Source organism: Erythrolamprus reginae, chromosome 1, assembly GCF_031021105.1.
Source record: "Erythrolamprus reginae isolate rEryReg1 chromosome 1, rEryReg1.hap1, whole genome shotgun sequence".
NCBI lineage: Eukaryota > Metazoa > Chordata > Lepidosauria > Squamata > Dipsadidae > Erythrolamprus > Erythrolamprus reginae.
This window is the reverse complement of record NC_091950.1, coordinates 398,768,826-398,795,277: the sequence shown is the minus strand read 5'-3', so window position 1 is coordinate 398,795,277 and position 26,452 is coordinate 398,768,826. Positions and strand designations below refer to the sequence as shown.

Here is a 26,452-nt window from a genome sequence, read left to right as displayed (position 1 = left end):
CACTTGATAAGAGAACTGAAGGAAGCCATAAATAATCTGCCTAAATGAATTAAAATAATGAAAAGCACCACGACAGGCATCTGAAAGCCCTTAGAAAACTATTTCTGTTAAAACTGGTTCTCACTGAAAGTCAATAGAGTAACAATAATTCCAACAGGAGTGGTTTTAAAAAAAAAACCGAACAAAACATAAGCATAAGATTTTATAGTATACATAAAGCCTCTCTATTTTTAAGAGTACACAGCTAGTTTTGGATGGAAAAATATGCTGGAATTGTGCGGATAATCTCTATTGAAATCTTAGAAGCAAGAGGAGCAATCAGTTAAATTTCTTGTAACCAGAGAAGGTAGAATCTTCCAAAAGTTAGAAAAAATATATTTGTTTCTATCTGATTGCTAGGCAGTTGTTTGATGTCACCTAAATGATCGATCAAAACAAAAATAGGGCACTTATGAGCTACCTGCAAAAATGAGCAAACACTCAAACTTATTCACGTCTTCACAAAGATTCTCTTTCACAGCATCAAAGAAAACAACCCCACTCCCACCAGCAGTCAAACTCATTTATTTCTCAAAATACACAAGTAATTTCTGTTTTTCCACTGTTCCGGCCTGAGCAAAATGTTGATCTAACGGATCAAGAAAGTGCCACACAATTTGTATTTTCAAAAAATTATTTTATTAATTAAATTTATGTAGTCAAAATTAATTTTTTTTAGATTCTAGACTTCATCAATGTTTAGCTTGAAGATGAATAGATGCAAAGATTCCTTTATAACTTAACCAAGCAAATATTTAAGTAGACTTTACAATATTTCCGGTTAAAGTGGAAAAAAACTAAGTTTAAGTTCCATAATTTTTTTTAAAAAAACCCTTCTATTGTCTGTACTTCTCTCTAGCATACCTGTTTAGGTTTAGAAGATACAGTAATTACTCCTGGCGTAATTCTAGCTTGGAATCTACAAAGCCACTAAAACAAGCACATGCATGGTTTGACCCTCTGTGCTTTATATTACCTTCAGCAGGAGAAGCAAGCTCCCAAGACGGAGTAAACATCTCCTTCAAATGCCTTAGAAGATTATCAGCACTGACTTCTTCCTCAAGCTGTTCAGACTTTAAACTGGATTCCTGAATGGCTAGGGCAAATGCAAAACAGCAAGCAGGGCAGCCACAGGCAACAGGGGAAATAAAGAAGGGAGGCAACGGATCTATGGTTCCTGGTCTGAACTACAGAAAGAGATGGCAGTATATTTAATAGTTTGGACATCTGGGGGTCAAGCACTTTGAAGATGATGACTGAAGAAGCGAAAACATATTTCAAAACATGTAATAAGCGCAGAATGGGTGACACAGGAAAACAAGCAGTTTTAGGGAAACATGCAACCAGCTCTGAGGTTGATTTAATATTCCAAAATGCATATGCACATGAAAGATGTTAGAAGCCAAGAGTAACACAAAAAGCAGAAAGGAGGTGTTAAAGTACTGACAGTGGAACATCAAGATTTTAATCATGGCCATTGAGCAGATAGGCCAATATCTAAGCACAATTTTCTGTTTTTCCCCCTTGTATGCCTATCTGAACACTCCTTTTTGGGCCCACTTCTGTTGTTGGATTTATAGTAAGCTGACACTTTAATAATACAGTAATAATAATAATAATAATAATTATTATTATTATTATTATTATTATTATTATTTATTACATTTGTATGCCGCCCCTCTCCAAAGACTCGGGGCGGCTCACAACAATAATAAAAGCAATAAAACAGTGGAACAAATCTAATATTAAAAGAAAAAATATATAAAACCCCAACAATTAAAACCATACAACACATACATACCATACATAAAATAAAAAAGCCTGGGGAAGGTGTCTTAGTTCCCCCATGCCTGGCGATAAAGGTGGGTCTTGAGTAATTTGCGAAAGACAAGGAGGGTGGGGGCCGTTCTAATCTCCGGGGGGAGTTGATTCCAGAGGGCCAGAGCCACCAGAGAAAGCTCTTCCCCTGGGGCCCGCCAAGCAACATTGTTTGGTCGATGGGACCCGGAGGAGGGCAACTCTGTGGGACCTTATCGGCCGCTGGGATTTGTGCAGTAGAAGGCGGTTCCGGAGGTATTCTGCTTCACTGCCATGTAGGACTTTAAAGGTCATTACCAACACTTTTGTCTTTCCAGTTGTAGTTACAAAGGTCCCTCCACTCCCAAAAAAGGCAACAGGAGTTGATTGTGTAGTACTGATTGTTTTTAGTAATGATGGGTCTTAATTTAGTTTTTAATATTTGATTTGTATAGTACTGTATTGCTTTTATTGTTGTGAGCAGCCCCGAGTCCTCGGAAAGGGACGGCATAAAAAAAAATCTAATAAATTATTATGAATTATTATTGTTGTTGTTGTTGTTTTTCTTGAAAATGATTCATTTCTCATCCAAGAAGTTTCTTTAGTTCTTGGATGAGAAGTGAAACATTAAAAAAAACAAGAAAGACCAATTTCCTTTTGGAAAAAGCACCTTTGGCACAACCATGACCTGAATGACTGAAAATCTCCAGAGATGTTTTCCAGTTGTAGTAGACAGAATTTGAAATAGTTTTTCAAAATGCAAGTTTAAGTCCACCACTGCTAATTTCGATCAGCACAAATATATTCCAGCAGGTGTTGTTTGGTTGTTGTTGTAAAATTAAATTTTAACTGCTCCTGAATTTAATTGATAGTTGCATTTCGCCATTTTGTTATTCTGTAAATTGTTAATTTTTGTAAAAGGAAAAATATGACAAGAAGGTTATAAAATTAAGTAAAAAGTACTTAAACACAAATCAAATTTGACAAATATTTATGCAGTCCTACAAAAACCAACTTAATATGAGGCTTTCATCTGCTACTCATTTGTGCTGATTTTTTAGTAAGAAAAGTGATAAAATTACCTGCTTTCATCAGATCGCAAGAAATTTTCATTCACACAGGTCCCTTAAAATTGCAGCACAGCTGTTGTTTTTCTGTTTCAGAACTACCTTAATATTTGTGTGTGCTAATGTTTGCTTTGTTTAAATCTTTGAGTTTCTTCATATCAGCCCATACTCAAGCAGTTTTGTAAGGACAACAAACAAATATGATAAAATCGGTCTCTTAAATCTTCCTTTTTTCCTTAACTTTTTCCCTTCTTGGATTGACACTGAGTTTCTACCGAACGATTTGATAAGAATCCTCTTACTTAAATTAGAGTCCTGAACTTTAAGCATTCATTTTGTGTCTTGTTCAGAGGACAAAACATACACTGAATTATGGCTTAAGATCTGAGCCCAGAATCTTGCTTGCTTGCAAAAACATATTGTTCAATGTGTTTATCAGTGATTCATCACTTTGAAAGTAGCTCCCTATCTGAAAGTCTCAGAACTATGACTGGTTATCCTCATGACCCTTGGAATGAAAAATCCCTCAGAAAAACCATTAACAATGTTTATCCAAATGCAGGACATGAGATTATGGGAATTTCAAGGCATCTAAACCAGTGATTTCACAATCAAATAACTATAAGGGACACCTTTAACCACCATACTGACTTCTGATATTCATCAATATTACCAAAACCTAAGAGATTGGAGTTCATTCATACCATCCTCCATTGTACAGGTAGTCCTCGACTTACAACCATTTGTTGAACAATTCTTTAAAGTTATGACAGCATTGACTTTTGACCAGTCCTCACATTTACGAGTGTTGTAGCATCCCGGGGTAATGTGATCACCATTTACAAACTTCCAAAGAGGTTTCAGACAAGCAAAGGCAATGGGAGAAGTCAGATTCTTAACGAGTACAACAAAGAAGTTCACAAAAACCAGGCATAATTCATTTAGCAACCACATCCCTGATCAACAGAAGTTCCGGCCCCAAGTATGGTGGTTGTAAGTCAAGAACTGCCTGTAAGCATCCCCAGAAGCCTTTCAGGTTCAGTAGTGGTATATTTTCAGGAGACCCACTATTGCTGAACCTGAGAGTTTATGGCTTTCTAGAGTAGGGGTCTCCAATCTTGGCAACTTTAAGGCTGGTGGACTTTAACTCCCAGAATTCCTCAGCAAGCTATGCTGGATGAGAAATTCTGGGAGTTGAAGTCCACAAGCCTTAAAATTGCCAAGATTGGAGAGCCCTGCTCTTGAGTTTAGAATGCAGTTTCCTTCACAGCATATTTTAACCAGCTGTACAATTATTTTAACAATCAAAGCAGTTTAGGTGAAAAGCTTTCAATGTTAAAGTAAGATACTCTAGGACCTTTTACTACTATAAAATGACTGCTTTCCAGGTAACATATTGCTCAAAAAAATAAAGGGAACACTCAAAGAATACACCCTAGATCTGAATGAATGAAATATTCTCATTGAATACTTTGTTCTGTACAGAGTTGAATGTGCACAACAGCATGGGAAATTCATTGTCAATCAGTGTTGCTTCCTAAGTGGACAGTTTGATTTCACATAAGTTTGATTTACTTGGAGTTATATTGTGTTGTTTAAGTGTTCCCTTTATTTTTTTTGAGCAGTGTAGTAGAAAATTCCAAAGGAAATGTCTCAGATGGCAGAATGCCCAAATTAGATGCTCACAAGAAATAGAAATCAATGAATCAGATCAGTACCACCCCAGCAACCTCTTCCATAATAATGTCTTTAAGAAGCAAACATTTCTCTTTCATTTCTTCTGTTTACCTTACCTTTCTTATTTCCAGGACGCGAAGATGCTCCAAAGAATTTCTTCACTGTTGCTACTTTCCGTAGCTTCTCGCTTGTTTTTTTTTCCTCAAATTTTGTGAAAGCAAGTGACTGAGCCCCATGAGTTTGCTGAGTATTAGCATAGGCCTCTTCTTCCTCACGCTGGAGTCTATCATTGGGAAGAAAAAGAAGTTCTCTTAAAAAGTATTGCCAAACACCTAGCAATATCCATATATTATGCTGGTAGACCCAGGCTTCTTGAGGTATTCAAATTAGTTAACTTCAAAATGCCCGATTTCATGATCAAAGCAATTATTTCACATTCATGAAACAAGCTATTTCAATAATTCTGAAAGTTAGTCTAAAACAGTGTATTACAGTCTCAAAAATATTTGTCCCAAGCTTGAAACATTTTAAGAATCACTGAATTAGTTCAGATTACACAAAGCTACTGGCTAGAGGTGGTTCACATGAAAAATAGCCATAAATAAGCCACTCCAGAGCATTATTTACATTGTGCAGATCAAATGTAGTGCCTGAATAGAAGCTACTGAACCACGATAGTCTGTGTGTCAGTATTCTTTTGCTGATGCTCTTCAGGAGAGTGATGACTCCATGAGAATTATCATCACAGTCCACTTGATAGGTTAACATTCTTGTTTGCACTATTATTTACCAGTGTGCATATTTACTACTCTGTGCTGCTAAATTTATACTTGTGCTAAGTGGCTTAAACACATAGATTTAAAAAGACTGGAAACACAAAGCACCAACCAATATACAGTACTATGTCAGTGCTACCTATAATCGCGTGCAGAGACGCAAGGGGGGCTGTGTTTCAGTGCGGAGTTTTGTTTCCACGCACGCATGACACAGGCCCCCCTGCATCTCCGTGCACAATTTTGGTACCTGCACAGATGCAGTAGCAAATTGCGCTGGACTCTGCTATCATTCAAAGCCACGGGGGCGAGCACACGTCACCATTCCACCTTAGCAGCCCACCTCTGCTTCGGAGGGGGAGGCAGGCACCTTTATGAACACATGCGTGAATAGGGGCCATGAGCGTGTGCATGCCATAAATGGGGCTGTGAATATGCACACGGTGCTGGTCCCCTTGCAATGCTCACATCCATGCAATGCTCACGGTGACGCTAACATGAATGAGGGAGTTGTGTGTGCACGCACATGCATGCACACTGGCCAGCCACTTATGCGGCCATATACTGACAAAAGCTTTCATCTTTTGAAACAGATATTTTAAAATTAGATTTCAGGTCCATTTCATACATATACATATATACAGTGATACTCGTCTTACGAACTTAATTGGTTCTGGGACAAGGTTTGTAAGGTGAAAAGTTTGTAAGACAAAACAATGTTTCCCATAGGAATCAATGGAAAAGCAATTAATGCGTGCAAGCCCAAAACTCACCCCTTTTGCCAGCCGAAGCGCCCATTTTTGCACTGCTGGGATTCCCCTGAGGCTCCCCTCCATGGGAAACCCCACCTCCAGACTTCTGTGTTTTTGTAATGCTGCAGGGGAATCCCAGCAGGGGAATCCCAGCAGCGCAAAAATGGGCGCTTTGCTGGCAACAGAAGTCAGGAGGTGGGGTTTCCCAGCGAAGGGAGCCTCAGCAAAATTGCAGCATCGCAAAAACACGGAAGTCCTCGAAACCCCATCTCCGGACTTCCCTGCTTTTGTGATGCTGCGATTTCACAGAGGCTTCCCTTGCTGGGAAACCCCACCTCCGGACTTCCGTTGCCAGCGAAGCGCCCGTTTTTGCGCTGCTGGGATTCCCCTGGAGCATCGCAAAAACACGGAAGTCCAGAGGTGGTGTTTCCCATGTATACGTATATGTATATGTATATGTAGCTGAAATGGACCTGAAATCTAATTTTAAAATATCTGTTTCAAAAGATGAAAGCTTGTCAGTAATCAGCTAAACATGTTTCGTACTGCAGCTTCATGAAAGCAATCTGAAGCTTTAGTCACTTGATACAGCCAATGAATATGCACTCTGCTGAGACTAAAAGTTGCATTCTAAAACCCAAACAATATTGTGTGTAGTTTAGCTGAGGGTGGAGCGTGTAATGTTGTGCACAGAAAAAAAAAACAACCTAGACCTCATCACTTCCTCGGCATAATCTTACCTCTCAGCAAGCTCCCAATCTTCCTGGATTTGCTTCTGCCTGGCTTTTTGGTACTCTTCTCTCCAGCATTTGGAGCAGTAGCCCTGCCAAGCTACGTTGCCATAGTAACCACATCCTTTCTTGCAAAGCAGCTCTGACTGATCAACATGGATCCCTCGGCGTTCTGACTTCACACTCATTTTGCTCCTGCTGCAAAGAGGGAAAAGAGAGAAATTTAAGTATTCTTGCACAACTCACAGAAAAAAGCAGGATACTGTATTTTGTTTTACAGGTAATCTTCGACTTATAACAGTTTGTTTAGTGACTGTTCAAAATTACAACAGTAACTTATGACCGTTTATCACTTACAACTTACAACCACTGCATCCTCATGGTTACAAGATCAAAATTTAGACATGTGGCAACTGACTCATGTTTATGATAGCTGCTATGTCCTGGGCTCATGTAATCCCTCTTTTGTGACCTTCTGACAAGCAAACTCAATGAGGAAGTCAGATTCACTTAACCATGTTACTAACCTAACAACTGCAGTGATTCACTTAACAACTGTGGCAAGAAAGGTTGTAAAATTCACTCAAGTGTCTCATTTGGCAACATAAATGTTGGGCTCAATTGTGGTCGTAAGTCAAGGACTACCTGCATTTATTAAATTTCTATTACTGCTCATCTCACCAAAGAGCAACTCTGAGAGGCTGTTAAGGTTCCAGATAGCATCCAAGCTAAATCAGAGTCCAAGTCAAAGTACTCCTCAAAGTTCCAATTTATTGCCGGAACCATCCTGGCACCTACACACCTACACTAAACCCACCCAGTTTAAAGTTCACATCCCTTGTCCCCCGCCCACAAACTTGTCATGTTGCCCACTCAGATTGTGCCATTGTGGCAAGTCCTCCTTCCGCTTCCGCCCAGGTGGGTGAGCATAGGATGGCCTTGAATCACTCGAGAGAATGCTTTGTGGTTGCATCTGTCCCCTCATGAAAATCACCCCTCCCAGGTTCTGATAAACATCAGGCCTTGTATAGATCGTGTGGCAAGCCGTTAACTTCTGCACCAGCTTGATAGGGGCTCTCATTCTATCAAGATGTAATATTCTTCCATTTGCCAAACCTTTGATAAGCTTAAGTAACAAATAAAGAAAACTAAATGGGCTATGCAGTCCTAGAGTACGAATCCATACACGGCTATAAGTAGTCCTCAATTTATCACAATTGAATCCCAAATTTCCGCTGCTAAGGAAGGCAGTTGAGTTTGCCCCCCTTTACAGCCTTTTTGTCATAGTTGTTAAGTGAATCATGTGGCTGTTAAGTTAGTAATGTGGTTGTTAAGTGAATTTGGCTTCTCCACTGCCTTTGCTTGTCAGAAGGTCGCAACAGGTGATCATACAATTCCAGGACACTGCAACCATCATAAGTGCATGCCAGGTGCCAAGCTTCCGAATTGCTGCAACAGTCGGTAAGTGTAAAAAATGGTCATGTCACTTTTTTCAATGCTGTTGTAAATTTCCAGGGTTGGTTAGCTTATCAACAACTGAAGAAAACTTTCTGACACAAGGTTCAGTGCCAGAATTTTATTCATTCATCTAAATATCCAAAAATTATAACTCCCCTGCCTCATCTAAGAGTTGTTAACCAGAAGTAAATGTTAAGCACTAAAAAAAAAAAGAATCTGTTATATTTATACGTCTAACTTTTTTCAATGTAGAAAACAGAATGAGTTGTGGAAGTTTTCCTCTATCAAGTAGGATAATTTGTATAGCATACATTACATTGCAAACGTTAAAGAATTATCAATATAATATAGAATCATTCCTGATTAATTATTACAAAGTTTTCTTTGTAAGTCAATGAAAAAATCATTCTCATGCACATATAGAAACATAGAAGACTGACGGCAGAAAAAGACCTCATGGTCCATCTAGTCTGCCCTTATACTATTTTTTGTATTTTATCTTAGGATGGATCTATGTTTATCCCAGGAATGTTTAAATTCAGTTACTGTGGATTTACCAACCACATCTGCTGGAAGTTTGTTCCAAGGATCTACTACTCTTTCAGTAAAATAATATTTTCTCATGTTGCTCTTGATCTTTCCCCCAACTAACTTCAGATTGTGTCCCCTTGTTCTTGTGTTCACTTTCCTATTAAAAACACTTCCCTCCTGAACCTTATTTAACCCTTTGACATATTTAAATGTTTCGATCATGTCCCCCCTTTCCCTTCTGTCCTCCAGACTATACAGATTGAGTTCATTACGTTTTATGCTTAAGACCTTCCACCATTCTTGTAGCCCGTTCAATTTTGTCAATATCTTTTTGTAGGTGAGGTCTCCAGAACTGAACACAGTATTCCAAATGTGGTCTCACCAGCGTTCTATATAGCGGGATCACAATCTCCCTCTTCCTGCTTGTTATATCTCTAGCTATGCAGCCAAGCATCCTACTTGCTTTTCCTACCACCCGACCACACTGCTCACCCATTTTGAGACTGTCAGAAATCACTACCCCTAAATCCTTCTCTTCTGAAGTTTTTGCTAACACAGAACTGCCAATACAGTGATCCCTCGAGTTTTGCGATCTCGAGTATTGCGAAACGCTATATCGCGAGTTTTCAACCCGGAAGTAAACAACACCATCTGCGCATGCGTGCCTTTTTTCTATGACCACGCATGCGTAGATGGTGGAGTTTCCCGCCGGGCAGATAAGCTGCTGGGCGGCTTCCCTGGGTCTTCCCCCTCTTGCCCCGGTAAGACCCGAGCAGCGGCGCGAGCAACGGCGTGGGCGGGCGGGCGGTGCGCGCGCGGGGAAACCCCAGCTCTGCTTCCCAGCTGGGAAGCCGCCCCAGCAACGCGCGCGCGCTTGGGGACATCCCAGCTCCGCTTCCCAGCTGGGAAGGGGCCCCAGCAACGGGGTGGGCGGGCGGGCAGTGCGCGCGCGCTTGGGGAAACCCCAGCTCCGCTTCCCAGCTGGGAAGCCGCCCCAGCAACGCACGCGCGCTTGGGGACATCCCAGCTCCGCTTCCCAGCTGGGAAGCGGCCCCAGCAACGGGGTGGGCGGCCGGTGCGCGCGCGCTTGGGGAAACCCCAGCTCCGCTTCCCAGCTGGGAAGCTGCCCCAGCAACGAGCGCGCGCTTGGGGACATCCCAGCTCCGCTTCCCAGCTGGGAAGCGGCCCCAGCAACGGGGTGGGCGGGCGGGCGGACGGGGCGCGCGTGCTTGGGGAAACCCCAGCTTTGCTTCCCAGCTGGGAAGCCGCCCCAGCAACGCGCGCACGCTTGGGGACATCCCAGCTCCGCTTCCCAGCTGGGAAGCGGCCCCAGCAACGGGGTGGGCGGGCGGGCGGTGCGCGCGCGCTTGGGGAAACCCCAGCTCCGCTTCCCAGCTGGGAAGCCGCCCCAGCAACGCGCGCGCGCTTGGGGACATCCCAGCTCCGCTTCCCAGCTGGGAAGCGGCCCCAGCAACGGCGTGGGCGGGCGGGCGGCACGCGCGCGGGGAAACCCCAGGCGCGAGCAACGGGGTGGGCGGGCGAAGGGCGGGCGGCGGTGGAAGTAAAAACACCATCTGCGCATGCGCAGATGGTGTTTTTACTTCCGCACCGCTACTTCGCGAAAAATCGATCATCGCGAGGGGTCCTGGAATGGAACTCTCGCGATGATCGAGGGACCACTGTACAATACTCAGATTGAGGATTCCTTTCCCCCAAGTGCATTATTTTACATTTGGAAACATTAAACTGCAGTTTCCATTGCTTTGACCATTTATCTACTAAGGCTGAATCATTTACCATATTACAGACGCCTCCAGGAATATCAACCCTATTACACACTTTAGAGTAATCAGCAAATAGGCAAACCTTCCCTACCAAACCTTCCCCTATGTCACTCACAAACATATTAAAAGGAATAGGACCCAGAACAGACCATTGTACACAAAATGCATATACATACAGTATATGAACTCAAAAAAAGATTGCCTACTATTTGGCTTCAACTAGCGTATTTTCATGAAATAGATTCTCATCACCAACACACAGTTTTGTCGTCATTAACAGTTATATTTCTCCCATTGGACAAATTATTTTCCCTCACCGTATAACTCTCTCTCTCTCACCCATCATTTGCTCATCAATTAAGGAAACCTCTCAGTTCTCTGACACAAAGGAAATTGTCTTTAGGCATACAGCATTATTGTCATGAGACAGTCCCAAAACTAAAACTGAGAAACATTTAGGTCATGCTGTTAGTTAAGGTAAGTCTCCGGTATTTCCAACATGGCTTTCATTGTTGATAGTTTCAAGGGCAATGTTCAGGAATCCAAATGGCACTTCCCCTGAAAAACTAAAGAAAGTGACCATGCAGCACTGTTTAGTGGCAATCAAAATTTTGCTATAGTCGAAGTCCAACTGTAGAATATCAGAGCTATCAGTGTCCATAGAGTGTCATAAACAATCAAATGTGTCAATTCAGCAGCAGAAACTCAAAACCATAGGATGCCATATAGCCCATTATTTCTCAACTTCTAATATTTATGGACTTCAACTCCCAACATACCACAGCTGTGGTATCATTATCACATTAGGACAAAGTGACTCAAGGCCAATTCAACTTCCAAATAATCAAACTCTTAGGCTGACTAGTGTACCTTTGTGACGCACGCTCCAAACAGTATAAGGATTTTTTTTTTAAAATCCCACATGAAATAATATGACAGTGATTTAATCCCTTGAATCAAAGAGAAGAAACTGATGCTGTTAAGATTCAAAATACAATGAAGGACCTTGCGTGCAACTCATCTTAAATACACATTGTAAAGGGATAAGGCAGAGCCTGGATAATCAAATCACACCCAAGGACTGCAAGGCACAAGTTATCAAGTTAAACAAGTCAGCAAGGAGAAGGTCCTGTGTTTTTAAGTTTAAATTCCCACTGAATTACAACAGTTTCAAAGATTCTTCCCAAACACAGGCCTGGCATGCAGAAGTGAAAACAATGAATGTGTGTCGGTATACTTATATCTCTCCCAGTATAAGACAGAACAAAAGAAGACAAGCTCACTGATCCTTATATTAGCAAAGCTGGAGAAAAATTCCTTATGCTACTTAAATCTGAAACTACTTAATACCGTACTTGAAGAAGGGGGAAAAAACCTTTGTAGAAAGGGAGTCTCCCAGAACTGTGGGAATGTTTGCTCATCTTGAGTCATTTGTTTCCATAAACAGAGCAATGCAAGAATGTCTCTGGTATGTAAAAAGTACTTGTTCCCTTTAAGGGAGGGCAACTAGAATAACTCTATCCATGACATTTTCTACAAATCTTTTTTAAATATCTAGGAAGGAACCAGACTTGATAGATTTTCCATCCACAGTCAAATTTGCTTCTTTATCTTCAAAAAAAATACAGTCAGATAGACTGCTCCTCAGCAATCGGACCCAACACCAGGAACTATTGATGGGGGGGAACTGAAGTTGGGGAGTTTTAGAAAACTGATTTCAGGCACTTTGTTCCAAAGTTTCTTTGGAAGAAGCTCTAATACTAGGAAAGAGGCAAGACGATGACCAGATACAACGTAAATGGGTTCAGTTACAGTCCCTACAAACCAGTGACTGCAACACTGGAAGACCTAAAAGACCAAGTTAGGAATATGATGATGGCTGATAGTGCTAACAGGTTGGGAGAACCAAAATGATTTTACCTGAGTGACTTAATTTTTGTAGTTAGTACCCAAAGATTACCTGGGGGTGCCCAAAGGTTCATCAGGAAATCCTCTATGCTGAGGAACAGCTACGTTCCTGACTCATGGTGAAAAATTACAAGAGTCCTTCAGTGTTTTACTGATATAAATACTGAGTATAACTTAAAAACCTCTATGTATACCATGTACTGTAAACCTTTATGACATCAACTCACAAATATATCATGTTTTATAGGCTAGTTGAAGGGCAAGGAGAGATAAAGAAAAAATAATGAAAAACAGCAGTAAAGTACACACCCATCTATATTCCTATTGCCAAAAACACAAACCAAATTCTCTCCTTTTATTCAAAAAATGGAGAGGGGGAAAGCGTAATGTGCAAAACATTGAATTTGATCTTATCTCTTCCCAAGAAACAGCAATTTTAAATTAGTAAGACCAGGTTATCTTCATAGAATAGGATATGGACATTTCAGCAGAGTTGTCATTAATCTTACGGAAATAAATTCAGTCTCTCTTTTATGTACTGAAATACTAAACCATTCAACATAATTTAGCACAACCAACACAAATGCTAAAAAGAATGACACTGCCATACATCAAGAAATCTCAAAATCCATCAACAGACTACTGCAACCACATGGAATAAGTTTAGCAACAAAAAAACCAAAGCCCTTCCAAATATCCTAGGCCTAAGACCTAGGCAAACCAAGATCCATCAATCCCAGAAGAAAAAAACAGGAGTCATCTACAACTTATATTGTAATGACTACAAGTACTATGTAGGATAAACAGGCAGAAGACTGGCAGACCGACAGGAACACCGACAGGATGAAAACTCTTTAATTTCACAATATATAGTCAGATTTAACCATAGTTTCAATTGGGAAAATGTGACCATTCTAGACCAAGACTAGTCCAGAAACGCCAGGGAATTTCTAGAAACCTGGCACTCTGACAAATTAGCCCTGAGTAAACACAAAGACATTAACAACATGTATAGATTATGCAAAAGAAACAATCAACCAGCCAAAAAAGGAAACAAAGTACCAAGCACCTCTCCACCAGCAATCAGCACTCTGATCAGCATAGATTAACTCCAGGATTAACATTAAATCAATAATCAAGTAAACAAAACCCCAATCAAGAAACTGTCAAAGAAGCCAACAGCACAACCATAGAATCTCTAAGACCACTCCCATCAATACTGATAGGCCAAGTGATTAGAATTAGGCCAAGTGATTAGAATATAAACTGACAGCAAATAGTCCTTACTAAAGGGCAGTACTGATGATGTTCCCTAATTTGGGTAATGAAACATCTGCAAGACAAGAAGCATGCTCAGGGAGCCCTCAAGTACCCCTCACTGAGCTATTAAGTCTGATTAACTGCAATTTATTTTGTCCTTAAGTTCTGCAGTATTTCTGCTCCCACCTGAATGACTGGCTCCAAGAAGCTCAGTATACTATTATAGAAAAAGTTCTATAACTAATTTAAATTACATTTTGCTTGATTTTGCATGGCTTTGTGTGTCTTTGAAGAAAGCACTAGCTTTGTTTAGCTTATAGGTTCCTCTGATGATAAAATCAGATACAGTGTGAGATTTATCACGCTGGTGTGTGTGTGTGAAATACTGTATAGTAAACCAATATTTAGAAGCACCATTTTTATATACTAACATCCCAATATAAAAATAGTTTCAAAAAACTGGTTATTCATCTCACTGGCCGTGAGACCACTCGCATAGCTTTTGGAGCTGGACATAGCCCTGAGGCCTTAGGTAGTATGTCTGTTTTCATCTATCGTAATTCATCTATGGTAAAGCGGATTTTCCTAGCCTGGTGCCCTCCAAATGTATTGAAATATGATATCAAGAACTCCCAGCCAGTATGGGCAATTTCTATGGAGAAAGTTGAATTAAATCTTTAAACTGGTTAATGTTTAGAACTGTCAAGTGCTGAAACTAATGCTGACTTAGTATAGAAGTCATTACAGAAACTTTCCAGAATGGTATCTATCCCAATTACAATATTCCAACAATTCCAGGCAATTAGATGAAATATTTCTGTAGCATCCAAACTGACTGGTGGCACTTTTCAAAGTTTATACACAGGATGAATTTCCCCAAACAGCCATAGATCTTTCTCCGAAGGGCTAAGAGGATTATTTCTTAATCAAACATGCTACAAATTAAGCACTGGGGTACAAAAAATTACGTCAGATTTGAGACTTCAGAGGATAATCAGAATTGCAAAAAAAACAATTGCTGCCAATCTGCCTTCAATTGAGGACCTGGATACTGCACAAGTCAAAAAGAGGGCGGGTAAAATATTTACTGACCCCTCACATCCTGGACACAAATTGTTTCAACTCCTACCCTCAAAACGTCGCTACAGAGCACTGCACACCAAGACAACTAGACACAAGAACAGTTTTTTCCCGAATGCCATCACTCTACTAAACAAATAATTTCCACAACACTGTAAGACTTTCTACTAAATCTGCACTTCTATTCTACTAGTTTTTCTCATCATTCCTATCATCCATTTCCTCCCATGTTGACTGTATGACTGTAACTTGTTGCGTATATCCTAAGATTTTTATTAATATTGCTTCTTCATTGCTTATTTGACCCCTATGACAATCATTAAGTGTTATACCACATGATTCTTGACAAATGTATATTTTATTTTATGTACGTTGAGAGCATATGCACAAAGACAAATTCCTTGTGTGTCCAATCACACTTGGCCAATAAAAATTCTATTCTATTCTATTCTACTTTTCTATCCAGTGGCTGTTTCTACTGTTTTATACATATGCACAAATGTTTATATTAGCATATAGTATGTGATCAAAGTTTACCACTTTAACTGCTATTTTGTTTTAAAAAGACATCCCATGCAAATTCCAGAAAACCTTCTTTTAGAACCACACCACCTCCCTTAGTTAATCTTTGAAATTAAATAACCTCATAAGCAGATTCCTGCTCAGTTTTAAAGGCAATTTATAAAAGGATTCATTATAATGTATCTACCTCACACAGCAGTTGTGAAACTATAAATATACCAATTTTCCTTCCCACACACCTGAAAGATTCTAGACGTCATCTAATGAGAGCATTATGTATGTACTGTCTTATAGGTGAGAAGTTGGCACCATTCTAGTGATTTTTTTCAATAGCATTCCTCCAAAATTCAGAACTTATCATAGAAGTAAAACTTTTTTTTACTTTTGCCGATGTTCCACCATAGTTTCTGCAAACATTTCCCCATCTCGCTGAATGTTATGAATTACAATATAAGCTGGCTTTATATTCGTTGTTATCAAGCCATATCAAACATTAAATTATTATACTTCTAAAGAGCACCACTGATTTTATTAAAATAACATTTGTTAATTTAAGTAATTAATAACAAGGACTCTAGTGGCATCTATAGTTCAGAAATTCAGTTTTTCCATATTCAGTATTCTCAGTCCCCAGGGAGTTGGGCGGCATACAAATTGAATAAATAAACAAACAAATATTACATATATACATACATACTTGCTCCCACATAGCTCTTTCCTATTTTTTAACTGCAAAAAAAAAAAGAAACTAACTAAACTAATTTCCCCCGAACGCCATCACTCTGCTAAACAAATAATTCCCTCAACACTGTCAAACTATTTACTAAGTCTGCACTATTATTACTAGTTTTTTCTCATCATTCCTATCACCCATTTCCTCACACTTATGACTGTATGATTGTAACTTGTTGCTGTATCCTTAAGATTTTTAAAAATACTGATTGTTTCCTCATTGCTTATTTGACCCCATGACAATCATTAAGTGTTGTACCACATGATTCTTGACAAATGTATCTTTTTCTTTTATGTACACTGAGAGCATATGCACCAAAGACAAATTCTTTGTGTGTCCAATCACACTTGGCCAATAAAGAATTCTATTCTATTCTATTCTATTCTACTAATTTAAAAAAAGATGAGGAAAATCAGATTTCTCTAAGCCAATACTTTTGAGAAGAATTAGTTTTGGGGACAACTATAAACAAGCAAAAACCCCATAAGTGGAAAGAAAACAGAAACAACAGGCTTGTTCCCAGATGTCCTAAAGAAGTAAAGGTAGAATTTAAAATAATGTTAGAAATGAAAAGAAATTAACATTTTTCTGCCTGTCCTCCTCCTGTTTAAACTGCACTTGGACTGCAAGTTTCTCTTAAGGAAGGAGTTCTCCTGCAAACTATAAACACGGATGTTGCCAAGAATAATTTACTGCGCTTCTCTCCTTTGCCTTCCTTCGCCTGGTGACGTTAAGTAGGCTCCTGTTTCTCTTTCATCAACAGTCCCGCCAGGCTCCCTGAATATTAAACTGACATATAACGTTAATGTCAACGGCAGTATTAGGACCACCATACTAAACCTAATAATAATAAGCTTCAATTCGTGTCTATAATCATTTATTAACTTTGAATTTCGGAAAGGGGCGGCCTCTGTCGCTCCCCAAACCCTGTCCATCCTCACCTCTTCTTCGCCACTCGGGTCCTGGACCAAATCCAGCCGAGGGACAGTCTCCCTTCTCCGGCCTCCCTCCGCCTCACCCGCCGCCGCCGCCTTCTCTCAGCTTCTTCCCGTCCCTTGACGGCGTTACGTCACTTCCGCCAAAGGAAACTGGCATTACTGAGCGCATTCGTGCCCGAAGCGTAAACAGGGGGCAAATTAATGAAGCGTTTGTGCGCATGTGCGCCTTAGGCCGGTTTGGAGAGTATTCGAAGGGGAGGTTTCTAGCTGCGTCGGTGCGAGCGGCCTTTTTGATTTGTGGGTCCGTTGTTAAGCAGCCAGGCAGAATGGATAAAGTAAGGAAGGCGCTTAAGTTTCATTTTTTTAAAAAAATTATTCATATCATCAGAAATTCTTCACCTACTGCCACGGCAATACACGAGCACGTAATAGATTCAACCTATTGAATCTATTACGTGAATCTATTATCTAACTCAGTGTTTCCCAACCTTGGCAACTTGAAGATATTTGGACTTCAACTCCCAGAATTCCCCAGGCAGCTGGCTGGGGACTTCTGGGAGTTGAAGTCCAAATATCTTCAAGTTGCCAAGGTTGGGAAACATTGATCTAACTCAGTGATTTTTAACCTTCTTTGAGCCGCCGCACATTTTTTACATTTACAAAATCCTGGGGCACCCCGCCAACCAAAATGACACTCTAACACAGTACATATTATACCTATAGCATTGTGATGCATTGCATATCACCCTCTGCTGGGGCCTCTTATAAAAAGAAAAAGATCAAATATCTATACAGTGATCCCTCGATTTTCGTGGGGATTGCATTCCCAGACTGCCCGTGAAAGTCGAATTTCCGCAAAGTAGAGATGCGGAAGTAAAAACACCATTTTTAGCTATGAACAGCCAAAAACTACCCCCGCACACCCTTTTCCAAGGCCGCGCAAGGAGCCGGGCTTGAAGTTGGGGGTGGGGAGTGACGAAAGTGCGGAGGCCAGCAAAGATTGTTTTGATTGTCGGCCGCCCCCGCCTGCCCGATCCACCCCTCTCACCGGCTTTCTTGAGGCACGGGTCCTCCTGCAGCAGCGCTAGCGTCTACGGCTTCTCGTCCTCCTCATTCGGCCGCTAGCCGCTCTGAGCGCTTTGAGAATCCCCGCCCCGCCCCTCTCACAGTCCCTTAGCTGAGAGCACTTTCGTCCCAGCTGTCAGTGAGGTGGCTGCAGGAGAGGCGGGGCAGGCGTTCTCACAGAGAGAGAGCAACAGAGAGTGAGATAGAAAGGAGAGAGGGAGAAAGAGAGAAAGAAAGAGAGAGAGCAAGATGGGGGAGAGTGGTAGGTAAAGAGAGAGAGAAATGAGAGAAAAAGGGAGAAAAAAAGAGAAATGAGAAAATGATTGAAGCAGAGAATGACAGGAAAGAGAGAAAGAGAGAGAAGTGACTCTTGGTGATGACATATGATGTAATCAGGTGGGAAAAACCGTGGTATAGAAAAAAAACTGCGGAGTATTTTTTAATTAATATTTTTTGAAAAACCGTGGTATAGCCGTTTCGCGAAGTTTGAACCCGCAAAAATCGAGGGATCACTGTATACACCATGATAGACATAACCAGCTGAGGCTGAGGCTTCATCTACCGGTGGCAACATTTACCTCCATAAGAACATAAGACGAGCCATGCTGAATCAGGCCAAAGCCCATCGAGTCCAGCATTCTGTGTCACACAGTGGCCCATCAATTGTCCTTGGGGATCTTGAACAGAAAGAGAAGGCAAGACCTTCCCTTTCTCTTGACCCCCAACAAATGGTACCCAAGGGAATCCTGCCTGCCTCAACCAACAGAGAGGCGGCACATGGACATCTGTTTCAATGACCACCAATACACTTGGCATCCATGAATCTGTCTAATCCTGCCTTGAAGCTATCAAAGCTGACAGCTGTCACGACCTCTTCTGAAAATGAATTCTATAAACCAATGACCCTCTGGGTAAAGAAATATTTCCCTTGATTTGTCCTCACTTTCTTACCTATGAGCTTTAGGGAGGGCCCCCTTGTCCTAGTATTGTGTGATAGAGAAAAAAAAAATTCTCTATCCACCCTTTCTACCCCATGCATGATTTTATACACTTCGATCAAGTCACCCCTTAAACGCCGTCTTTCAAGGCTGAAGAGACCAAGGCGTTGCAACCTGGTATCATAAGGGAGGTGCTCCATTCCCTTGATCATTCTTGTATGTCCTGACCAGGATTAGAAATCAGGACCATGGGGAGGAATAGCAGCTTCAACTACTTGCTGTGGCCACACAATGACAAGTGCACCGCCGCCCAAGCGGGGACCTTCCTGGGTGTGGATGAGAGGCGGCCTGCTATTGGTTCATCGCTAGTGGTTGGGATGAATCCTAGAAGGTGATTGGTCAGTGAGCGTTCCCTGTGCCTCCACTCTTCCTGTCGCTGATAGCTGGAGGGATTGTAAGGGGAATGTTTATGTTCGGATGGAGGCGGCTGGCGGTGAGCCAGATAAATGGCTTCCGCGGGCCATATCCAGCACGCAGGCCATAGTTTGGGGACCCATGTTTAATTTCCCCACGGCACACCTGACCATGTCTCACGGAATACTGGTGTGCCGCGGCACACTGGTTGAAAAACACTGATCTAACTTATTGAAGGTGCATAAGTGCACCTTTGTGCCTACCGTCCATGTCCTAATGTCTTTTTATCTTTTCTATCTCTACTTTATACTTATATCTCTACTTTATACCACACTAAGTACTTTAGAGATAACATTTACAAGTCATCAAAGTGGTAATCAAAAAGTAGAGATAGGATTGTTCAATGCATAATAAAAAGAATGCCCATTGTTCAGCAATGCTATCTCAAGGTTTCATGAAGGGTTTATTGAACAGCATAGGCGATAAAAGGCAAGTCCTTCCTGGTAAGTTTTATGCTTAAGACCTTCCACCATTTTTGTAGCCCATCTTTGGACCCGTTCAATTTTATCATTATCTTTTTTGTAGGTGAGGTCTCCAGAACTGAACACAGTATTCCAGATGTGGTCTCACCAGCGCTCTATATACTTGTGGCATTCATGCCACAGGTTCGACATCACAACACTAGTCTAAACTAACTGCCAAGGTTTTATATCTCACATATGCTGATTAGACTCTCTCCCTATTCTCATTCCAGCTCATGAAGATTACAGGAGCAAATTTATTGCAAATGGGAATTTCATTAGGAAAAGACATTATTATGAGAACAGTGCAGGGGTGTGATGTCAATTTATATTCTAGTGGTTTGCTCTGTCAGTGTTAGCGTGGGTGGTCTTAGAGATTCTTTGTTTGGGCCATTCCAGAACACATCCATGAACACCAACTAACAGTCAGATGTCTCGAAGAGGAAACTGGACTTTCTGCTTTTTCTTTCAAGATGTTTCACTTCTCATCCAAGAAGTGAAACATCTTTAAAAAAAACAACCGCAAAGTTCAGTTGCGTCTTTAAAAAGCACCTTTGGGACAACCATGACCTGGATGACTGAGATTCTCCATAGACATTTAACAGATATGTTTTTATCAAATCTACTGACTGTTAAATGTCTATAGAGATTTTCAGTCATTGATTTCACAACATATAGACAGACTTAAGTATAATTTCAATAGGGAAAATGCAACCATCCTAGAACAAGCCAAGTTCAAAAATGTCAAGGAATTTCTAGAACCTTGGCACACAAATTAGCCATCAATAGACACATAGATATTAACAACATCTATAGACTATGCAAAAGAAACAATCAACCAGTCAAAAAGGGAACACAAAACCCCCCCAAGTACCCAACCATTAGCAATTAGCACCCTGATCAGCATAGATTCATTCCGGAATTAATATAGAAACATAGAAGTCTGACGGCAGAAAAAGACCTCATGGTCCATCTAGTCTGCCCTTATACTATTTTCTGTATTTTATCTTAGGATGGATATATGTTTATCCCAGGCATGTTTAAATTCAATTACTGTGGATTTATCTACCACATCTGCTGGAAGTTTGTTCCAAGGATCTACTACTCTTTCAGTAAAATAATATTTTCTCATGTTGCTTTTGATCTTTCCCCCAACTAACTTCAGATTGTCTCCCCTTGTTCTTGTGTTCACTTTCCTATTAAAAACACTTCCCTCCTGGACCTTATCTAACCCTTTAACATATTTAAATGTTTCGATCATGTCCCCCCTTTTCCTTCTGTCCTCCAGACTATACAGATTGAGTTCATTAAGTCTTTCCTGATACGTTTTATGCTTAAGACCTTCCACCATTCTTGTAGCCCGTCTTTGGACCCGTTCAATTTTGTCAATATCTTTTTGTAGGTGAGGTCTCCAGAACTGAACACAGTATTCCAAGTGTGGTCTCACCAGCACTGTATATAGCGGGATCATAATCTCCTTCTTCCTGCTTGTTATACTTCTAGCTATGCAGCCAAGCATTCTACCGCCTGACTGCACTGTTCACCCATTTTGAGACATATTAGACTATTAATCAAGTAAACAATGCCCCAATCAAGAAACTGCCAAAGAAGCCAACAGTAAACCAAAGAATCTCTAAGCCACTAGATATAAATTGACAGCAAGCCACACTGTATACTAGCACTGATGATGTTACGTAGCTTGGTTAATAAAACATCTGTAAGAAAACAAGTCAACTCAGACAGCAGCAAAGACCTCTCATTTTAACCCTGGGCTCCAAATATTCTCCTTTACACACCCCCAGCAAGTTGCCAGCCAATGCTCCTGTCAATTCATTCAAAAATTCAGTCCCAAAATCTAGTTACATTGTTTCATGAAACCAGGTATTTTTGGAGTTGTGAAGTTACTAAAGTATCTTTGCTAAATCATACAAAGATGGTTTAGCTCAGCAGTTTGTTTTTTAGCTCTTCAGGAAGGTAACAGGACCGAAAGGGACCTTGGAGGTCTTCTAGTCCAACCCTCTGCTCAAGCCTTATACCATTGATGGTGAACCTATGACACGGGTGCCACAGGTGACACGCGGAGCCATATCTGGCACACGAGTTGTTGCCCTAGCTCAGCTCCAACATGTTTGTGTGTGTCATCCAGCTGGTTTTTGGCTTGCACAGAGGCTCTGGGAGGGTGTTTTTGGCTTCCAGAGTCCCGGGGGGGGGATGGGGGATACATTTTTACTCTCCCCCGGCTTCAGGGAAGCCTTTGGAGCCTGGGGAGGTGAAACACAAGCCTACTCAGCTCACCAGGATTTTGAAAATAGGCTGCTCCCAGCCGCCATAGGGCCTCTGGGGAGGTGAGGGGAGTTGTTTTCACCCTCCCCATGTATTGAATCATGGGTGTGGGCACTCACGCACGCATGCTTTTTCAGCACCCAAGGAAAAAAAGGTTCGCCATCACTGCCCTATACCCTTTCAGACTGTCCAGGAGGCTGTCCAGTATGCTTTTCTTAAAAACCTCCAGGGATGAAGCACACACAATTTCTGAAGGCCAGCTGTTCCACTGATTGTTCCCATGCTTAGGAAGTTTCTCCTTAATTCCAGGTTGCTTCTCTCCTTGATTAGTTTCCATCCATTGTTTCTTGACTTGCCCTCTTGGTGCTTTGGAAAATAAATTGACTCCTTCCTCTTTGTGGCAGCCTCTCAAATAACTGCAACACTGCTCTGATATCCACTCTATTCCTTTCCTCTAGACTCGCCAAAGCCAAATCCTGCAACTGTTCTTGCTATGTTTTAGTCTTCAGGCCTTTAATCATCTTAGTGGCTCTTCTTTGCACTTTTCCCAAACTCTCAACATCTTTTTTGTAATGTGGTAACCAAAACTACGCAGTATTCCAGGTGTGATGTTACTGAGGATTTATAATGTGGTACTAATACTTCATGTGATTTTGATCCTATTATTATTATTATTATTTGTTAGATTTGTATGCCGCCCCTCTCCGGAGACTGGGAGCGGCTCACAACAATAAAACACAGTACAAATCCAATGATTAGAAACAGTTTAAAACCTTTAATATAAAAGCAATCATATATCCCAGACAAACCATGCATAATACAGAACGGCCTGGGGGAATCAATTTCCCCATGCCTGACAGCAGAGGTGGGTTTTCAGGAGTTTGCGAAAGGCAAGGAGGGTGGGGGCAGTCCTGATCTCCGGGGGCAGTTGATTCCAGACGGTTGGGGTCACCACAGAGAAGGCTCTTCCCCTGGGTCCCACCAGACGACAAATGTTTCATCGACAGGACCCGGAGAAGGCCAACTCTGTGGGACCTAATTGGTCACTGGGATTCGTGCGGCAGAAGGCGGTCTCGGAGATATTCTGGTCCGATGCCATGAAGGGCTTTATAGGTCATAACCAACACTTTGAATTGTGACCAGAAACTGTAATTGTAGCAATGTGCAGCATTCCATCTCTAAACATTGCACTGATTATGATAACAGTAATTTTAATGCTAAAATTCTTCTTGACGAATTTTAGATTTCTACATTGCCCAGTGGCTACCTAGGGTTGTTGTACCAGCTACCTACCGGTAGGTGGCCTAATACATCAAAAGATGATTAATCTCCCAGCAAATTGACTTTAAGGAAAGGATAGAGAGCTATCATGTTAACTCCTAACCATAAGCCACACAAGTCTCATGTATTTGCTACTTCTGCTGTTACTGGTACCCTATTCAATCTCTGTGAAACAACTATGAAGTGTATAAAATCATGCATGGGATAGAAAAGGTGGATAGAGAAAAATTCTTTTCTCTATCACACAATACTAGGACAAGGGGGCACTCCCTAAAGCTCACAGGTAAGAAAGTGAGGACAAATCAAGGGAAATATTTCTTCTGGTTTATGGAATCCACTTCCAGAAGAGGCGACTCGTGACTGCTGTCAGCCTGGATAGCTTCAAGGCAGGATTAGACAGAATCATGGATGCCAAGGGTATCAGTGGTTATTGAAACGGATGTCCATGTCTATGTTGGTTGAGGCAGGCAGAATTCCCTTGAGTACCATTTGTTGGGGGTCAAGGGAAAGGGAGGGTCTTGCCTTCTCTTTCTGCTCAAGATCCCCAAGGACAATTGATGGGCCACTGTGTAACACAGAATGCTGGACTCGATGGGCTTTGGCCTGATTCAGCATGGCTCTTCTTATGGTCTTATGCATTGCATAGGAGACCAGTTACCCAAAGTAACAAACAATAAAAATGACAGGAAAGAAAAACTTAATGGGACTACTTATATTTGATGGGGACTCATCAAATATTTGATGAACATCAGGATTCAAGAAACAGAAAAGCACATTTTTCTAAGGCTTAATTATTCCTTTTTCTGGAATTTCTTCAGCCACTATATTTTCCTCCACAATGGTTCTCTGACTCTTCCATCATCTGTCTTCTATGTATTAATAAATGTACTTAAATTCAGATTTAAATTACTTCAAGTTTTTAAAAGAGAAGTTTGAAAAAAAGATCAACAATAAAATCTCTGTTCACTGCACAAGCTGTCACTGTTAGTCGTACTCTTGAGGCTGGTTATGAAATTTCTTTACTCATTACTAAATCTGGGGGGGGAAATCATAGTATAGGGGAGGATTTAATTAAACCATGAATATCAGCCTTTCTTAAAATGGTTCTAGAAAAAGATGACAAAGATGTGGATATGGAAGCAGTAACAATACTGTTAGCAGAAGAATAGATTAAATGAGTGAAGATATTGAAACAGAAGTTGTTGAAAAGCTGAAATCAAAAAAATTCTCAGTACAAATGGATGAATCAACTCTTGAGAGACAGTGAGGCTATATTGCTAGCCTATCCAAGATATATTGGTAAAGGTGAATTTACTCGGGAAATGTTATTCTGCAAATCATTAGAGACCACACAACCTCTACTGATATATATAATAAGCTAAAAAATTACTTTGATGTCAATAATATATCAATGGAAAACTTAACATCTTGTGATACAGGTAGTATTCCTGTTATGATGGACAAGAAAAATGACTGCTTAAAATTGATGAAAGATGAGAATCCAGAAATGTTTCTTGTGCACCGAGTTATTCATAGAGAACTTTGTGTCCCAAAATATTTATCCTGTTCTAAATCAAAAGCTAATGTTCATTAGCTATCAAAGCTAATGCCAAATGTGAGCGTCTTTTCAGGCAATTTTGTGAAGATAAAAATGCAGACCATGTGAGACTTGTACTTCCTACTGAGGTAAGGTGGCTCTCAAAGCAAAATTATTTCAAAAGATTTATGGAATTATTTGATGGTCTTAGTGACTTTTTAAGTGACAAGCATGAAATGAAGCACCTGCTAACCATTGATGGTAAAGCATTTGTGAGTTATTTAGCAGATATCTTTGAAAAACTGAATATATTGAATAACAATTTCAAGGAACAAATAAAACTCATGATGATGCAAAGGTGAATATATTTGGCTTCATTCCGTTTATATTTATGTCAAAAACATAGTTTTGACAACAATTTTGTCATGTTTCACTGGCTAAAAAATGTGAGGTGACTGATGCTGCTGTACTTGTCGTTGTGGATCATCTGAAAATATTGACCCCTGATTTTAAAGACTTTCTGTTTTAAAACAAATTGATTTTTCCAACATGGGTAGTGCAGCCAGTGCTGGTGGATCTATCTGATGTTTCAGTGCAGTACCAAGAACTCTCAGCAATGCAAAATGACGAGTCACTTTAAAACTTTATTCAAAATAAAATAAGCATTGGCATGGCTTTGTGATGAGACAGAAACTAAATACCCAAATTCAACCTACTTTACAAGAAAACTGCTCTTCATATTTAGCTGAATGTGACTTTCGTGCTGTAAATGATTTGCTAAGAAATTGACTGACTATCACTAAACTAGGAGACTTGAGAATGAAGCTGAATAAATTGGAGCTTAATATCTCTGCAACATGCATGAAGCACAAGGATCTCACTAACTTAAGTAGACTAAAGTTGCAATCCTGCATCATTTTTCCGGGAGTAAGCCCCACTGAAGATAACGGTACTTACTTCTGAGTAAGGATTGCCTTGGAAATATGATCTTGATGTGAGCTCATATTGTATTTTGAATTTGTTAGGTATCTTTATTTTAATATGTATAGTAATTAATATGATCAAAGTATTACAGAAAAAGCTTCCATTAAATTTATATTTATGCATTTCAGTTCTCTATTACAGTGTTTTTCAACCAGTGTGCCGTGGCACACTAGTGTGCCGTGAGACATGGTCAGGTGTGCCACGAAGCTCAGAGAGAGAAAGAAAACAAGAGAGAGAGAAAGAAAAAAGAAAGAGAGAGAGAGAAAGAAAGAGAGAGAGAGAAAGAAAGAGAGAGAGAGAAAGAGAGAGAGAAAGAAAGAGAGAAAGAGAGAGAGAGAGAGAGGGAGGGAGGGAAGGTGGGAGAGAGAAAGACAGAGGG

General features: G+C 40.7%; 2 protein-coding genes across 4 annotated transcripts in view; both read right to left on the bottom strand.

The window, feature by feature from the left end:
* RABGEF1 (RAB guanine nucleotide exchange factor 1) overlaps positions 1–17,192 on the bottom strand; it is a 50,416-nt gene extending 33,224 nt beyond the window's left edge. The window contains exons 1-4 of one of the 3 annotated variants that reach the window (XM_070735132.1): positions 17,054–17,173; positions 6,846–7,034; positions 4,697–4,863; positions 1,016–1,135 (exon numbers count right to left, since the gene is read on the bottom strand). In XM_070735132.1, coding sequence (XP_070591233.1) covers positions 1,016–1,135; positions 4,697–4,863; positions 6,846–7,024 — 466 coding nt within the window. In that variant the 5' untranslated portion in view covers positions 7,025–7,034; positions 17,054–17,173. Of the gene's footprint in view, positions 1–1,015; positions 1,136–4,696; positions 4,864–6,845; positions 7,035–17,053 lie in introns of all 3 variants that reach the window. The other 2 variants (XM_070735130.1, XM_070735129.1) reach the window with 2 other exon arrangements.
* A 2,414-nt stretch (positions 17,193–19,606) lies between these two features.
* SUMF2 (sulfatase modifying factor 2) overlaps positions 19,607–26,452 on the bottom strand; it is a 323,736-nt gene continuing 316,890 nt past the window's right edge. The window contains exon 10 of the transcript XR_011557583.1: positions 19,607–19,632. The gene's annotated coding sequence lies outside the window, so the exon portion shown is untranslated. The remainder of the gene's footprint in view (positions 19,633–26,452) is intronic.